We start from the raw sequence: 17,140 nt of genomic DNA on the forward strand, positions 1-17,140 counted from the left end.
AACAGTTACAATTTACTTTGATTGAGGACCAGTTATACTTTACTTTGGTTTGGGAACATTTACACTTTCTTTATGAACATTTACACTTTACGTTGATTGAGGAACAGTTACACTTTACTTTAAGGGACAGTTACACTTTACTTTGATTGAGAAACAGTTACACTTTACTTTGCATGATTAAGGAACAGTTACACTTTACTTTGAATGGGGAACAGTTACACTTTAATTTGATTGAGGACCAGTTACATCTTACTTTGGTTGAGGAACAGGTACACTTTTACTTTAATTAAGGAACAGTTAAACTTTACTTTGGTTTGGGAACATTTACATTTTCACTTTGGTTTGAATAGGAACAGTTACACTTTGGGAAACAGCTACACTGTACAAAGTTTGGTTGAGGAACAGTTACACTTTACTTTGATTGAAGAACAGTTACACTTGACTTTGATTGAGAATAGTTGCACTTTACTTTGATTGGGGAACATTTACAATTTACTTTGATTGAGGAACAGTTACACTTTACTTTGATTGGGGAACTGTTACACTTTACCTTGATTGAGGAACAGTTACACTTTACTTTGATTGGGAATAGTTACACTTTACTTTGAATGGGGAACAGTTACACTTTACTTTGATTGAGGAACAGTTACACTTTACTTTCATTGGGAATAGTTACACTTTACTTTGAATGGGGAACAGTTACACTTTACTTTCATTGGGAATAGTTACACTTTACTTTTAATGGGGAACATTTACACTTTACTTTGATTGAGGAACAGTTACACTTTACTTTGATTGGGAATAGTTACACTTTACTTTTAATGGGAATAGTTACACTTTTCTTTCATTGGGAATAGTTACACTTTACTTTTAATGGGGAACATTTACACTTTTACTTTGAATGGGAACACTTACACTATACTTTGAATTGGAACAGTTACACTTTGGGGAACAGTTACACTTTACTTTTGATTGGAGAACAGTTACACCTTTACTTTGATTGAGGAACAGTTACACTTTACTTTGATTGAGGAACAGCTACACTTTACTTTGATTGAGGAACAGTTACACTTTTCTTTCATTGGGAATAGTTACACTTTACTTTTAATGGGGAACATTTACACTTTACTTTAAATGGGAACAGTTACACTTTGGGGAACAGTTACACTTTACTTTTGATTGGAGAATAGATACACTTTACTTTGATAGGGAAACATTTACACTTCGATTGGGAAACAGTTACAATTTACTTTGATTGAGGACCAGTTATACTTTACTTTGGTTTGGGAACATTTACACTTTCTTTATGAACATTTACACTTTACGTTGATTGAGGAACAGTTACACTTTGCTTTACTTTAAGGGACAGTTACACTTTACTTTGATTGAGAAACAGTTACACTTTACTTTGCATGATTAAGGAACAGTTACACTTTACTTTGAATGGGGAACAGTTACACTTTAATTTGATTGAGGACCAGTTATACTTTACTTTGATAGGGAAACAGTTACATCTTACTTTGGTTGAGGAACAGGTACACTTTTACTTTAATTAAGGAACAGTTAAACTTTGGTTTGGGAACATTTACATTTTCACTTTGGTTTGAATAGGAACAGTTACACTTTGGGAAACAGCTACACTGTACAAAGTTTGGTTGAGGAACAGTTACACTTTACTTTGATTGAAGAACAGTTACACTTGACTTTGATTGAGAATAGTTGCACTTTACTTTGATTGGGGAACATTTACAATTTACTTTGATTGAGGAACAGTTACACTTTACTTTGATTGGGGAACAGTTACACTTTACTTTGATTGGGGAACAGTTACACTTTACTTTGATTGGGGAACTGTTACACTTTACTTTGATTGGGGAACAGTTACACTTTACTTTGATTAAGGAACAGTTACACTTTACTTTGATTGGGGAACAGTTACACTTTACTTTGATTGGGGAACTGTTACACTTTACTTTGATTGGGGAACAGTTACACTTTACTTTGATTGGAGAACATTTACAATTTACTTGTTGTAGTGTAACAACTTTGACTATACTGTGAGTGGAGATGTAAATAGTAACGATTCTGTATAGGAACTAGACTAACCAGGGAACAGTTGCACTTTACTTTGCTTTTGGAACAGTTACATTTTACTTTGATAGAGGAACAGTTACTCTGTAATTTGATTGGTAAAAGTCATGCTTTATTTTGATGCGGGAAGAGTTACAATTTACTTTGCTCTGAGATCACTTATACTTTACTTTGATTGCGAGCCTTTACACTCTATTTTCACAAGGGAAAAGCTGTACATTACTTTTAAAACTTGTGTGTGAAATGGCAATACGGCAATTTTTTATACTTTTCTCCATTGCATTGTCCATAATTGCTCCTGATGTACTTTGAATGAGCACTATATATTACCTTTGAATAAATGTTAATTTTGTGCCAAACAAACCAAAGGGGTTTTAGCAGTGTATTATTACTACACTATACTTGCTACCATGGTAACTGAGCAACATTTGAGTAGATTACGTCATATGATGTGAAACATGATCATCTCGCATGTATGGAGATTTTTTGTACAAACAATTATTTGTAAAATAAAACTTCTTTTAGTAATTTCCCAATGTATTTCTTTTTGTAAATATTTTTGCCTGGTTTCCATGGCAACCCAATTTTCAATAACTTTTATGAATATATATAACACACACACAGTGATGATCGCACAACAGCAAGAAACAACTGTTATTGTGAATGTTGCTTGATACTGTGTTATTTACACAATTCTACATACATATGTATTGAGCACTGTTTATTCCAGTATAGACATTTTACGTATAATGAGTTTATATGTGTACATTATATACTAGTATACATGTATGTTAATTATTAATATCAATAAAATGTTTCAACTCTTATATTTTTTGAAAGGTGATACATTTTTATAGAATTCAATAAAGCATTATTATACTATTGTCACAGTTTCCATTCGTATTTATTCCCACTAGATAGAGCCAGGAGAGGACTATAGGAATGACTATCTGTTATCAGTCCTATTCTTGACCTGCATAATTCAAGTTCAGTCAGTCCTGGCATACATTTTGTGCATACATATGCATGTCACTTTATTTCAATAATCTAAATACCTTACTCCCTAGGGTCATGTATGTGCATCCATATTTTGGTTTGTAATCTGTTTACACAACCTCAGAGTTCGGTCATGCTTATGGATGTGTCAATCAGGATGTGTGTGTGTGTGTTTCATTGTGCCTGTGGACATCATCACTATCATTACTGTGGAACTGAGCATCAACCAGCAACACCACTTTCCCAGATTGGTTCATAATAGAGGTGTAGTTGAAAGTTCGCAAACGTGTGAGGCATGTAGGCTTTGGGATGAAAAAATGGTTTTTATTTTTAAGAAGATAGTTTTTGAAATGTTAGCGTTTTGAATCTTGGATGGTACTGCCAAGAGAAGAAAAGTTCTTTCTGGTTAGTCATTTTCATTGCATAAATTACACAAAAAAACTGACCTATCTTACAATTGAATCCTGCATAAATGGATGTAAATAGAAGCAAATACTTGTACTCTCATATAACTAGGTGAACCCTGCAGATCTTAGACATGCAGTTAATGTTTACATTCTCTTCACATGGGGCTTGGGCTCAATGAGTGATCTAATCGTTGAAACAAACAACATATGAAGGTAAAACGTATGGGATGAAATAATGTAAATAAAGGTATTTATCCATAGAAATTGACAGTCATATTGCCATCACACTACATATAACTTTATAAGAACAGAGGAGTAGTTCTGGTCCCCACCTATAAGTTTACAAGTCTACAGGTAGGGACCAGTACTACTCCTCAACTCTTATATATATATAGTGTGTTAGTAATATGACTGTCAATTTCTTGAGATAGTTACCTTTATTTACATTGTTACTTCATCCTATAATTTTCAACGTCATATGTTGTTTGTTTGTTTGTTTGAATGATTAGATCACTAGTTGAGTCCAAGCCCCCCTGTGGTCTAGCTGTTATGCTGTAAAGTTGTCAATGCTGCTTGCAGGGTTATTATTCTTTGTATAACTCAAGTCATCTTCCACAAATTCTGCACTTTGAAACCAAAGCCTTTATTTTGACAGTCAATGCAACCCAGTCATGCTTCAGTGCCATTTACGCTATGCTTTTTGTATTTTTGCTTACAAGAGTGACAAGTCTTATACTACATTATGTTTTCCTGCTTTCAAATAAATGCATGCAGCATGCTGTTCATTTGAAACACTGACTCATACTTTGTTTTAAAACTCATCTATTCATTTTTTCTAAATTGTTCGATGTGGTGAATGCTGTTTGTGTTTAACAGTTGTGTGTTGAGTTGATGAACGGGCATTAAAAGAGGATTATGTTACTTGATTAGCCATACTGCTCTTTGTTAGCCTATATCTGATGGGATGGGTCATGTTCACACATCACATCATTTCAGTACTTTTTGGAATCTTTTCATAGCTTACTTTGTACACAAGTTTTCCATTGTACTCCCTTGCATTTTACAATCAGCCTTGTCTAAATACATATGTTTGTTGCTGATTCAAAATTTGCATCAAAACAGTGCTATAGAGAAAACCCGTATAAGACTGTAATCTTGCACAGATACTTTCAAATTTATACTGTGATGAGATGAAATTCCATTCATTATGCCAATCAAAATTCTATGTAATTTGACTTCTGTAGATATCTATAATAAATGTTCATGCAAAACATTGATAAAGAAATTTTCAGCAGAGCATACAATCTACAGTATTTCTTTCACTGGTAAAAATATTTAAGGGCATCTAAGCTCTTGGTGTAGCATGTCTATGAATGACCAGCTTGTTTCAATGCCCCCTTAATTTTTTGTTTTTTCTGTTTTTCTCTTATCTTAAGATTTCACATAAATTCAACAGTGCCCTAACTCATTGCCCTATTGGCAATCTTAGGTACACTCGTTCTAAATTGTCCTTGATCTGAAAGGTTAGTTTCTGCGTGACAGGGCTATCTTCTGTGTTTTCCTATATTACTATACTTGGTGATGGGTACAGCTTGGCTGGCAGTAACATAGAACAGCCGACCGACTCTATAAAATATTGACATTAAAATCAAATTCACCTTATATAATACTCGAGAAATGATATTGTAATTTTTAAAATATTATTATTCCCGTAAAAGGGAAATGAGTGCTATAGTTTGATGATTCGTAGTGTTCTGTACATACATCTCAAAATATACTTTAAATAATTATAATGTAAATACCGTATGCATCAGCGCCATCACACAGGTAATGACACAGTGCTTTTGTTTAACAATCTTTGTTAAAACAAAAAAATAATGCCATTCCTGTTTGATATTTGCATGTATACCATTATACACAGGAATTAATTGGCTAAAAACAACTCAATTTTAATCTTTCTTCAATAAAAAAGATTTCTTTATCATTCTCTCATAAACACTTTCAAAAAGTTCATTTCATCAAGTTGCTACCTCATTCTTCTCATAATTGCATTTTTCAGTTCAATGTCACATGTCTCAATGTGATCATGTGGTAATGTATGAAGGACAGTCTTTGGTACACGGTTTATACACCAATGTACAAAGTCATGACCCTGTGTCATAAACTGCAGTGACAGAATCTGAAAAATACAAAAAGGGAAGAAAAACTGAAATTTTATGGGCATATATCTCTATATAGTATATGAACTAACACGAATAATTACGAGAGAGAGAGAGAGAGAGAGAGAGAGAGAGAGAGAGAGAGAGAGAGAGAGAGAGCGAGCGAGAGCGAGCGAGAGCGAGAGAGAGAGAGAGAGAGAGAGAGAGAGAGAGAGAGAGAGAGAGAGGACAGAAAATCAGAGACAGACAGACACACAGACACAGTCAGAGGCAAGGCCTCCAGGCGTACTCAGACATGTGTCAAGAAAATTCAAAATTAAACCATTATATATTCATCCATGTGACAAAATTAATATTTCTGTACAAAGAAACCTTGTCACCTTTTGACATGGCTCTATGTATTAAATTTACCTGGTTTGGAAAGATAGTCCTTACATTGACTGGCAATGGATCACATCTCTGGTCTGAACTTGTGTGAAGATGAACACATTTGTTGTACATTTGTACCACAACACCAATAAACTGTGGTAACTTAAGTAACTTATGGTGGACTTCTTTGTTTACAAGTTCCATTACTCTGAAAGTTAAATTAAACATGTTTAATGTAAAAAAAAAAAAGTTAAATTTCTAATTTTTAATAATTATATTACTTCTCAATACAATATTTTACAGCATTTTCATCAACCTGAATTATTGAAATTATCACAAGTTAATATGTAAATACTAAAATATTGGAATACTGACAATAGAGGCAGTTCTGATATTTACAGAAGCAACTCAAAAATTGTGGGAGCAAGTGGACTTCGTGGATATTTTAGTTAAATGTGCATCTCAGTATATAAATACAATGTTGAATTCAACCTTATAGCTAAAATGATGTAGGCTTGGGTGGTTGACTCATGGGACATTATGTTTTTGACACAAAGATAGACACATTTCAACTCTAGACTGAAAATACCAGAGACACAGCACAACACAGCAGGATCCTTTGCCCAATCACACTGAACACTGATAAGCATTGCTATTCTTAATTCACACTGAATGATATAAATACTGATTCACACACCTGAAAAACACTGTTGGATATAGCCTACTAATATGAGATGGCGCATCTAGTTTCTTCCTCTGGACGATAGAGTCTGCTGTAAAGTGTGTAGTACAGAAATGTTTTACCACAAATGTCTAAATTATAGTATACACTGTCAGTCATTATGAGTTTGTATACTTCATATACTCAACCTCCATTTAACAGTAAATGAGGATTCAAACAAGTTTCAACTCAGTGCTCCTCAGCAATAGGGAACTTGCAAACCCGCCAAGTTGAATGTTGCATCATGGGAAATTTGATAATAAATATTAATCAAATAGTGTTGTAAACAATAATGTTACATTGTTTTTAACCACAAATGATCAATTCATAGTTGCACTGACCATTGTGAGAGGTTTATTTTATCAGTAGCTCCAGATTAGGTATTACGATAACCACCGTCCTTTGCGTCTGAGCATGCTCAGTCTGGATTGCAAGCTCCCTATTGCACATAATTTAAGTGATGTAAAATCTTGAAATAACACTTGAGTACCCAAAGTTCATGAAAATGCCTTAGATGTCCTGCAGCGGTGTTCATTATTGTGTTAAATTCACAGTTTTGACTTACCATCAAATACTTGTAAATAGTTTGGGTTTAGTGTTAGCATTTCAGTGAGTAGTGACAGATGGTTATCTCTCTGATATTCTAGATAACTCCTACTAGCTGCTGATGCCAACAGACACTCACACAGACACAAACAGACCTGAAAAATAGATTTAGATAATTCATGAAATTCTTTGTTTTTTCAAATTGCAGTAACATGAACATTTTGATAGAACATGAAACCATATTTAAGCATATTTTAGATTTTAGAAATCACAAAATACTAGAAATGTTTCCTATCAGCCATTTTTTTCTTTTTTGCACACTTTTCTTTTCTTTGAACAACATAACAAGGACACTAGGACCTCTTGTAATTTCTGGAAGAAATTAAAATCATACTCCAAACCACTTCATTTTAAACATAAAACTGTATCACAACAAACACCACATCACAGATTTTCCACACCAGTCTCGTACTGGAAACTTCAGTGGGTGTTAACATTTTCTGCGAATTCTGAGAACCTACATAGGGAGTACACATATGTAACACAGTTACCAGGTAATACAGTAACAATACATACTTCATTTCCCACTGTTGGACTCTCCTTAACAAAGGCTTGAAGTCTCTGACAAACATCTTTCGGTGACTTGGCATCCTTGCTATGCACTATGGCTTGGTAGATAGATACTGACATTACCAACGGAGATACAATATTGCTTGAAGTTGTACAGGGTAGGGTAATATTGATATCTGAACTTAGAAGATTTTGAGACCATCGATGCAGTTGGTCAACTTCTTGTAAACCTGACGACTGTTGTGTAAATACTCTATGGTAAAGATTGGATATAATTGGCTTTAGTCTATGCCAATGAAACTGTAATCAAAACAAATTAGAAAGCCATGTTATAAATATATTTGCAACTTCAATAATAATGCATATTAATATGATTTCAAAAAAATTTTCTCTCCCTATAACCATGCTATGAAAATTAGCTATATTTTTCCCTGTAACTTGTCAAGGATATTTTCTCCAGTTTTTTTTTTAATCCTTGAAGTATCAATGTAATCTATATAGTTCATGGTATACATTGCCCACTTTCTGCAAATCAAAATTTCCTTTGTTTTTACATATCATTTTACATGGCATCAACATTGTCCACCTAATGTCAAACAATTTAAGAGGAAAGTGACTGGAAATAGAAACATTTACACCAGTGAGGGCGCTGTCATGGCAGGGTCTTTAGACTTATATATCTAACTTGAAGGGTTGCATGTAGTACTGAGACGTTACCTTTCACAAAGACGTAATTTTGGTCACAACGCCCTCTATCTTCTGTACTGACATACATGTAATTAAAATATACTCATGTCATTTATGCAATCAGCATTGTGAGGACTTGCTAATATTTGTTTACTCCTCAGAAATATTTCTAGATATTATTGTCAGTAACTATTGAAGTGAATGTGCTGATAACAAACTGTTTTGGATGATACAGCTGTGTTGAAAACTACCAACTTTAATTACTTACCATAACTGAATGTAGTAGAATTGAACTTTGTTGTAACAACAAAGGGACCATGGATGGGTTGGGTTCTCTTTGGAATTGGACAGCTGATAAGTAACCCTGTGAAAGTAATATCAGTAAGGGAAACAATGAAATAACTGTTATAAGCACTACCATCATCAGTGCCACCATCACCACTACCACCAACACCACCACCACCACCACCACCACCACCAACACGACAAACACCATCACCACCACCAACACGACAAACACCATCACCACCACCACCAACATCATCACCATCGCTATCTCCATCAACTACAGTGTTACAGCTAGTACCTGAGGAAACAGTCCTTCAATTTACATTCCATATTTGTTCAAGATTAAAAATATTATTACATATGAACCATGTGATTAATTGCACTGGTATGTGCATACTAGTGGTATAATTTACACTGCAGTGGAAGACCAAATATATCATTGTATACATGTATGTAAATTATATGCAAATGAGTACACAATCAGACTCGTCCATGAAATCAAGTGATAGCAGTATGATTTTTATGAAATTTTGTTGTTTGGTAAAACATACAGTAATAATAACAGAACACCATTATGCATAAGTGTCAGTGTGGTATGCTGGGAATATTTGCACATGTTTGCAGTGTTTTCTGCGGTACCTTCCCTCACTATGCTTGTTAAAGTACGGCCACAGAGGACACTCTAAGCACTCGTGCAAACACCACTTGCACTCACGTCATGGGGTTCTTTCTGTCATAGTATTTACTTACAGTAATGAAGTACTCTGTCACTGAATAAGGCAAGACAGCAGGAAATTGTTCATCTATCAATACATCTCCCTGTTATACAAATATAAAACCAATCTTCAACATAGTTTACATAGCAAACAAAAATTTATGATTTTTGTCAACAGCAATGATAAAATTAAAAATTGAAAGGTGGGAATTCATAACTCAAGTCTAAGAAAGGAAGAAAGACCAGTAGTATAACAAGATTTATGGATAGTTTTGTAGGAATAGAGAGAGGGGTGGGTAATAGAAACAGATTGGCAGACAGAGACAGATAGAGAGACTCAGCGAAACGGATAGACAAATAAAGAGGCAGACCGATAGATAATAAGCCACTGATAGAGATGGTGAGACAGAGACTAAGAAAGACACACATGCAGTCAGACAGACAGACAGACAGAGACAGACAGACTGACAGACAGAAGGACAGACAGACAGATGGCATGCATTCATATCATTTATCAGAGAAGTCAGCAGACTTACCAGATAGGTGTTGACAAAGTCAGCTACTTTCTTCACCGAGTCTCCAGTTACTTGCTGATATGGACAGTCAGTGTACACCAGATAGATAGGTAAACATTGCATTAACCTGGATATAGCAATACACACAGATTATTTCCTGTATATGTAATTTGAAGTAAGAACTAAGAAACAAACCTATGCAAATAAAGGTTATTACTACAGATACACTGTGTAGAATATTACATCATACATACATTTACAATTACTCTGGGAAAAATTAAGAAAACTCATAAATACCTTGTGAGACAATTAATGTGTTCAGTATATTTGATCTTGGTTGATAAATCCATGCTACCACTATCTGTATTATCAAATATGACGCTGTCTGTATTATCAAATCTGGACTGTAGCAATGATATAAGCCAAGGCTGTGAATCAGTTGCCATGGTAGATGGTGTCTCTATTCCAAGGTATGGTATGAGTTCCTATTGGAGTAAAATGATTTACGATCAATATATATAGTAAAGATTCTTTTGTAATCATAAATTCACCAATTACTAGTAAAGAAACAGGAACAAAGTGTATTTTATATTGCTCTTGGTCACTGCTTTCTGAGGCACAGATATTGTATTTCATTTTTATTTCATTATAATTATAATATCTGCTTTTTTGACAAGGCTGATTTGTGATGTTAACTGTTATGCTAATGACTCCTAAACAACAACAACAACAACAACAACAACAACAACAACAACGATGATGAATATATCATATACAAGTACATGTACATTGTTAGCATCGAAATAAATCTTACCTGCAAACAACAGACAATATCAGCACGACTACCATGAATACTTTGCATTCCCACATTTTGGGTGAAGTCACATGACTGGTTGCCATGACTACTCGTCACCATTGGTGATTTAGAGTCCAAGTCATATTTTAGTAAGGTTTCTAAGAGAACACTGCATGCATGTCTATAGGAACCACTGCAACCTCCATTGTCAATGTCTTGAGGTAGATATACTCTGTGAATGGCCCAGTGTTGGTAATTGTGTCTGTTGGCAAGATATCAGATTTCAAAATAAAGAATTTAATTGAAATAATTATAGATAATGGGTTGATAAAGGATGGAGGGCTGTATCACCGTAACAATACATTTTGTTTATTGATCGATTTATTTCACTTTTATATCTAACAATAAAAGTCAACCTGAAGGTGGGACCTCATAAATGTCCATAGGACAGTTTTATTTCCAAGCTGGAGATAGTTATCTTCGGACTAAATTAGCATTAAACTCATACAATTATCTCATACATCAAGTGTTCCTTACCGATCTACATCACTTAATATATCCTGGTGAGGTTGTACTTGGAGTTCCAAACTGAGCCACTCTGTCAAGGACATCTGTGAGTTTATAGAACATAGTATAATTACATATAGATAGGTACTATTCATAGGTACTATTATAGGTACCTTTTCTTTAGGATTTGCACATGTTTGATACATAACAAGCCAGTAATAGACTGCTCATTTGCCACCAAACATGAGTCATCTGTTTTATAGAATAATGAGTATATATTGAATAATCAATCAAGGTGAAAATATGAACATGTAAAACAAATTATGATACAAGTAAAAGCAAAGATAAAACTGAACAATTAAATTGGTACCTACTTTCTCCATTGTTTCATACAGCTGTTGAAATTTGCTTGATTTGTATATCATCAACACAGTCATCTGATCAGTATCACCTGATAACGACATAAGTTGTAAAATAACAATCACAAAATATGGTGGTTATTTTGTAGAAACGGCAACCATTTTGGATTCACATTTTGATATCAAAATTTTGTCAGTGTGATAATTGCATTTTTTTGGAGTGTCATTTTTGGAATGCATACTAACTTTTCATCAAAAATGGAAACATTTGGAAGTTGTCCTTACCAAAATGAGTACTTTCTGGAGATTGCAAAAAATCTGGTTGGAAGTCCCATCTTGCACTAGGGTAAAGTCTGGGAACAAGGTAACAAAACTGAAAGAGAAGATGGCATGACAAGTCATGATGAATATCACGTAAAAAAAAATACAGGGTTGTATATATTCACAATTGTCGATACAGTTTTCATGCCAAGTTGACATGTCAATGCTGATGAGTGATTATTTACGGTAGAATACTGCACCTGTGAGACAAATTTCCATATCATCAAAGTTGTTCAAATCTCAATCTCCAAACTTTGCCCCTAAATGAAACTGTGTTAAACTTTGTTCCTAGTCCTTTTGAATGCTTAACAGAATTTTGAGTTCAGCATCTTGTTTTCACGGAAATTGACAATCCTTTATTTTCCAATAGAGTTATTAAACACAGCATGTGGCAGCCATTTTGAATTCTAAAATGGGTTCAATGCAACCACATTTTAATGAGTTTGGAAGTTCATGGGTTTTGGAGTACATCATGATTTCTTATATATAAGATAGGAATATAATTATATAAATTACATTGCTTGAAGTTATAACTCACCCTTTTTACAAGTTCACTTGGAATATAAACTTTATTATCCATGGGACGCTGTAAAGTAGATATTACACTCTCATCAAAGGATACAAACACATGTTGTAGTATGCTGGAGAAAAACCTTTTAAAAAAAGAAGAAATTATTCTAAAATAGTGCAGAATATGTTGGACACAAACAGCTATCAATAAATAAATCATTTATGAATTTCATCTTATTTGGGTTGAATTAATTATTCTACAAGTTTCCTTAATTTCATTTGATGTTGATTGCTGTCAATCTTTATACAACTGCCTTTTTACTTACTTTGTTGAGAATGTCATCCAATTCTTGTTGTGCAATGGAAGATACTTGCAGATCATTGGAAAAAATAGCCTCACTTGATCCTGGAATCAAAGATGATTAATACATTGCAGGGAAAGGTCAAGAGTGGGAATAAGCTTGACACATCAATGCCAATGGAAAAAAAAACATGAGAGGAATTCCATAGACTTGAGTTTAGGAATAAACCACTACATCCAACCACAAGTCTTACTCTGTTTCCAAATATACTCAATCAAGAATTGTATAAATGCTCATAATTCTTTTTGTAAATGCTCATAAATAGATAAAAATATAGGATGATTTGATAACATGCAATGGAGGATAGATATGGTTGTTGTTGTTGTTGTTGTTGTTGGTTTTTTGTTGTTGTTGTTGTTGTTGTTGTTGTGTTGTTGTTGGTTTTTTTTTTGGGGGGGGGGCATAACAGAATATTGCATTCAGTCATGCACTCTACCCTTTAACACATGCAATAAATGATAGTTTTCAATCTTAGCTTGCTTTTATATATAGTTTAATCAATTCATGCAAAGACAAAGTGAGTAATACTAGTAAGACCAAGACATGAGTTGTTGTCAAGAACAGAAAATAGAATTGTGTGTGCTAAAATAGTTTTACAAATACAAGGAACTCACTTTGTCAGATGTAGTACACATAGTACTGTATTTCAATCTCACTGGTAGAAACTTGTCTTCAACTTGTCCAAGGTGTAGTAGAAACACAGCTAGGCAGGTAACTTGACAGTCTGTTAACTGTGGACCCTGTGTTGAAAGGCAGTATGGGATAGTGCGCCCTCTAAGTTAATTTAATGTACAAGTGATCCACATACATTTCTTGTAACACGCCAACATTTAGTATCCTCATATCATTTACTATATTGTGACTTACAAGAAAATGCATTTTATTTTATCAAAGTTGTCCCATTTTGTAGAAGTCAGCAGTTTCTTGTGACACATCAAAATTTTGTGATTCAAAGTATTTTACTATGTTGCAACTTTTATCAGATTATGAATGAATTTTCTTTGTATTCTGGGCTGACAGCCATTAAGTAAAACAAAGTGATCATGATGTATAATTATTAGTATGTTGCAACTTCATCAAAAAAACAACATTTTATGATATCATTTGAACCAAGACCAAAACTTTAATGAGAAAGCACAGTTGCTCAAATATTGACTCCCTCACAAAATCTTTAATTTATGTCACTCTAAACAATGTACATTTGCAACTTTAAAGTGGAATGTCATTGTCTGAAATAGAGGCATTTTCTGGAGAGTCATTTCATCATTTTACATCTACTGGGGTATATTACATGTATTGGTGATAATAACGCGATTGTGAAGAGTCACGAATAATTAAGCCATATATGTCATTATTCTGTTATAATGTATTGTATGTCAAGTGACTCTGTGACCCATAATCAAAGACAAACTCACTGTTTCTCTGTTATCATGTGCATTGCATCACAGTCAGATCTGAATCTATTATGAGTGAAGAAAAGCAACGAGTGAGAGAGTGAGACAGTCAGTCAGTCAGTCAGTCAGTCAGTCAGTCAATCCATTTGTCAGTGAGCAGGCAGGTGCACTTGATAACTCAACAGAAGACCTATTACACACTAACATACAATACCTGTTTACATATTAGAAACCAAAGTCTTGTATAGAGTACAGGATGTATAGTCCTATGTGAACTCAACATAGTAATGAACTGTATACACCATGATGTACTTGTATCTGTTACTTCATGACAACTCAGTGTACCCAGAGTTTTACCAAAACCATTCAGTAGAATATCTACTAACTAAAAAGAAAGACGAAACAATATTAAAGTCAATTACATTCAAAATAATAATAAAGTTTCCCTAGTATGCAATGTGAATGTCAAGTACAAAATCTACCTGAAATATGTTGTCTACATAATTTTTATATACAAATGTACAATATGGTAATAAGTCTAAAAATCACTATTATAATAATTATAAATAACTGTAATCAGCTTATCTATAAATTCGGAATCAGCTGTCTTCCATGGGGGTGGGGGGTTCTTATTTCAAAACTTGGGTTTTCATGGTATTCTTTCATCCATTGCTTTAAGTTACAATAGGTCTGTAGAAGGGTATGATATAGTCTGATATACTGGAATGAACATTTGTCTTTCACTGAAAAAACTAGATGTAGCACTTGACTGTCAAGTCATTTGTGCTTTAATCCCATTGTGTATAGTAAATAAGGCAAAGTATGTGAAAATTATAAACTAATAACACCTACATTGTACACAGAAATTTGATTGTACGACATGTCAGCATGTCATTTGTACTGTCTTGCTTTACATGCTAGCCATTGCTAATGTTGCTAACAATGTATGGTGTTAAAATGTTCTATCAATCATATGCAGCACAAACGTATACATTACAGACTCTCTACTGTTTACGGCCATGATATCATAAACTTGTTTCTGTACTACATTGTTGTATATAAATGCACTGGTGTTACAGCTGTGCTGTACTGGGGCCCAAAAGGTTACTTACTTAGGATAGACCTTCTAATCTTTTGTGTATTCTTTCACTTCAATCTGAAATTAAAAGTTATCAGTTATGTGTTAAACATACCTGTAGATGTGGTGATGTCATACTGGGGTAATTGATGTCAAGTTCAAACACATTTACAGCTACTGTAGTTGGTTTGTTTAGAGCTATCGCACTCTGTAGTCTGTCCGACAGGATAGAAATATGGGCAGTCAAGTCTGTAAGAAATATGACAATAGAATTAGGGGGGTCAGTCATTAAACACAGGCTGGGTGGGGGTGGGTGTTGGTGTTTTGGTGGGGTGGGGATCATTTTGGAAAATAACATGAGATGTAGTGGTGTGATCATATATCAAATAATACTTGTAATTATATAAAAAGACTATACAATTGTTGGAGCTGTACTCACTCTCTCACTTCTCACTTCATGAAATAGAAATCTGACTGTGAAGATAATGAAAAACTGACCAGAAATCACATGGTAAACTACATATGTTAGAAAAATATTCATAACAAGCAATTTAAAGGCCCATGATTCAATCCTAGGTTTTCATAGTTCAGTCTTCTGTATTATTAGCGGAGCCTTAATCATTTATTAGGGCCATTCTATTGTTGAGGACCACCTTTTCTGTAATGATCAGATACCTGTTTTTCAAGCATGAATTTTACTTCTAAATGCAAACTAGTAACGTGCAAACGAGTTCTTGATTTACCCTGGTTAAGGGATGCTCTATAGGCAAAAATCTCAATCAGGTCATGACTGTAAATATATTACGTGCATACCAGAATGCCTATTGTGAGGTGACTTCATAGATTTGAGGACAATCTCTGGTAGTTTATCAAGACTGTATTTTAACTGATCCAATGGTTCTAAGTCTTCTTCCATGGAGTCATCAGAAAATGCACCTGGAAATATAATAGGATGTCAAAATTAACCCTTGTGCATTGCAAAAAAGGGGGAGAGCAAAAACAGTTTTCAGTGAAATATTGATCCACGATGAAATACTAGTCACTTGTCATATATATTCTAAGCCACTTATAAATGTAGACTGTCTGCTTAGAGTCAGATAATGTAAGATGAGTTAACGGTCTGTCTGGTAAAGCATGCTTGTAAGGAGAATTTGCAATAACTGCTCAAAGGTTCTCAGACTAATGAACTACAACAGACGCACATTCTGGGTTTTTTTTCTGCTTCACATTATATATTTCCCAACTGATTACAAACTTTTCTGGATATTTTTTTTACAAAATACTGTTATTTCTAGAAATACAAAAACATAAGATTGGTTTACCTTCTAGTAAAGAATTAATTTCTTTCTCACAAGCTTTGCTATAGTTTTGTACCATTGAAGCGGGAATTTTCTCAGTCCTGTGAAGGTAGAAAATATATGATAACTAATATAAAAAAATTCTCAACAATGATGTATAAATAAATTCACTATTTAAGAAATTTTAATTTGTTTCCTCAAAAAAAAAAAAACCCAACCCATCTTAGATGTAAAACTAGACTGTTTTAAACGCTTGGATGTGTAGTTTATACCTATCATTACCTTTTCAAAAATCTTGTTTCTTTAATGTTTATATCATATTGGAACTTTTGATAGTCCATTTGGTTTTAAAATCAATTATTTATATTCATCCTAAACACCCTGATATTACAATAAAATAGTAACTATAAAGATACCAGAAATTCAGATTTATGAACCTTCCTACCTTTTA

General features: G+C 33.8%; 1 protein-coding gene across 1 annotated transcript; it reads right to left on the minus strand.

Annotated features, from left to right (window-relative positions):
- Positions 1 to 5,485: 5,485 nt before the first annotated feature.
- On the minus strand, positions 5,486 to 8,847 carry LOC144437126 (uncharacterized). The gene is made up of 6 exons (XM_078125983.1): positions 8,815 to 8,847; positions 7,866 to 8,112; positions 7,309 to 7,444; positions 6,720 to 6,795; positions 6,065 to 6,230; positions 5,486 to 5,673 (listed from the first exon to the last, which is right to left on the minus strand). Exons 2-6 carry the CDS (start codon positions 7,977 to 7,979, stop codon positions 5,521 to 5,523), a joined length of 645 nt encoding a protein of 214 aa, XP_077982109.1. The 5' UTR covers positions 7,980 to 8,112; positions 8,815 to 8,847; the 3' UTR covers positions 5,486 to 5,520.
- Between the last annotated feature and the right edge of the window lie 8,293 nt (positions 8,848 to 17,140).

This window comes from Glandiceps talaboti, chromosome 7, assembly GCF_964340395.1.
Source record: "Glandiceps talaboti chromosome 7, keGlaTala1.1, whole genome shotgun sequence".
NCBI lineage: Eukaryota > Metazoa > Hemichordata > Enteropneusta > Spengelidae > Glandiceps > Glandiceps talaboti.

Bases quoted from the DNA above. Each gene is read 5' to 3' on its own strand.
- LOC144437126 (XM_078125983.1), bottom strand. From the start codon at position 7,979: ATGTCAGTATCTATCTACCAAGCCATAGTGCATAGCAAGGATGCCAAG. The intron at 6,796-7,308 runs GTAAGTCAAAAC...CACACTTTACAG, and splicing joins CTATTTACAAGTATTTGATG to CAGACTCTATCGTCCAGAGG. The intron at 6,231-6,719 runs GTGTGTGAATCA...TTTAACTTTCAG, and splicing joins TATCCAACAGTGTTTTTCAG to AGTAATGGAACTTGTAAACA.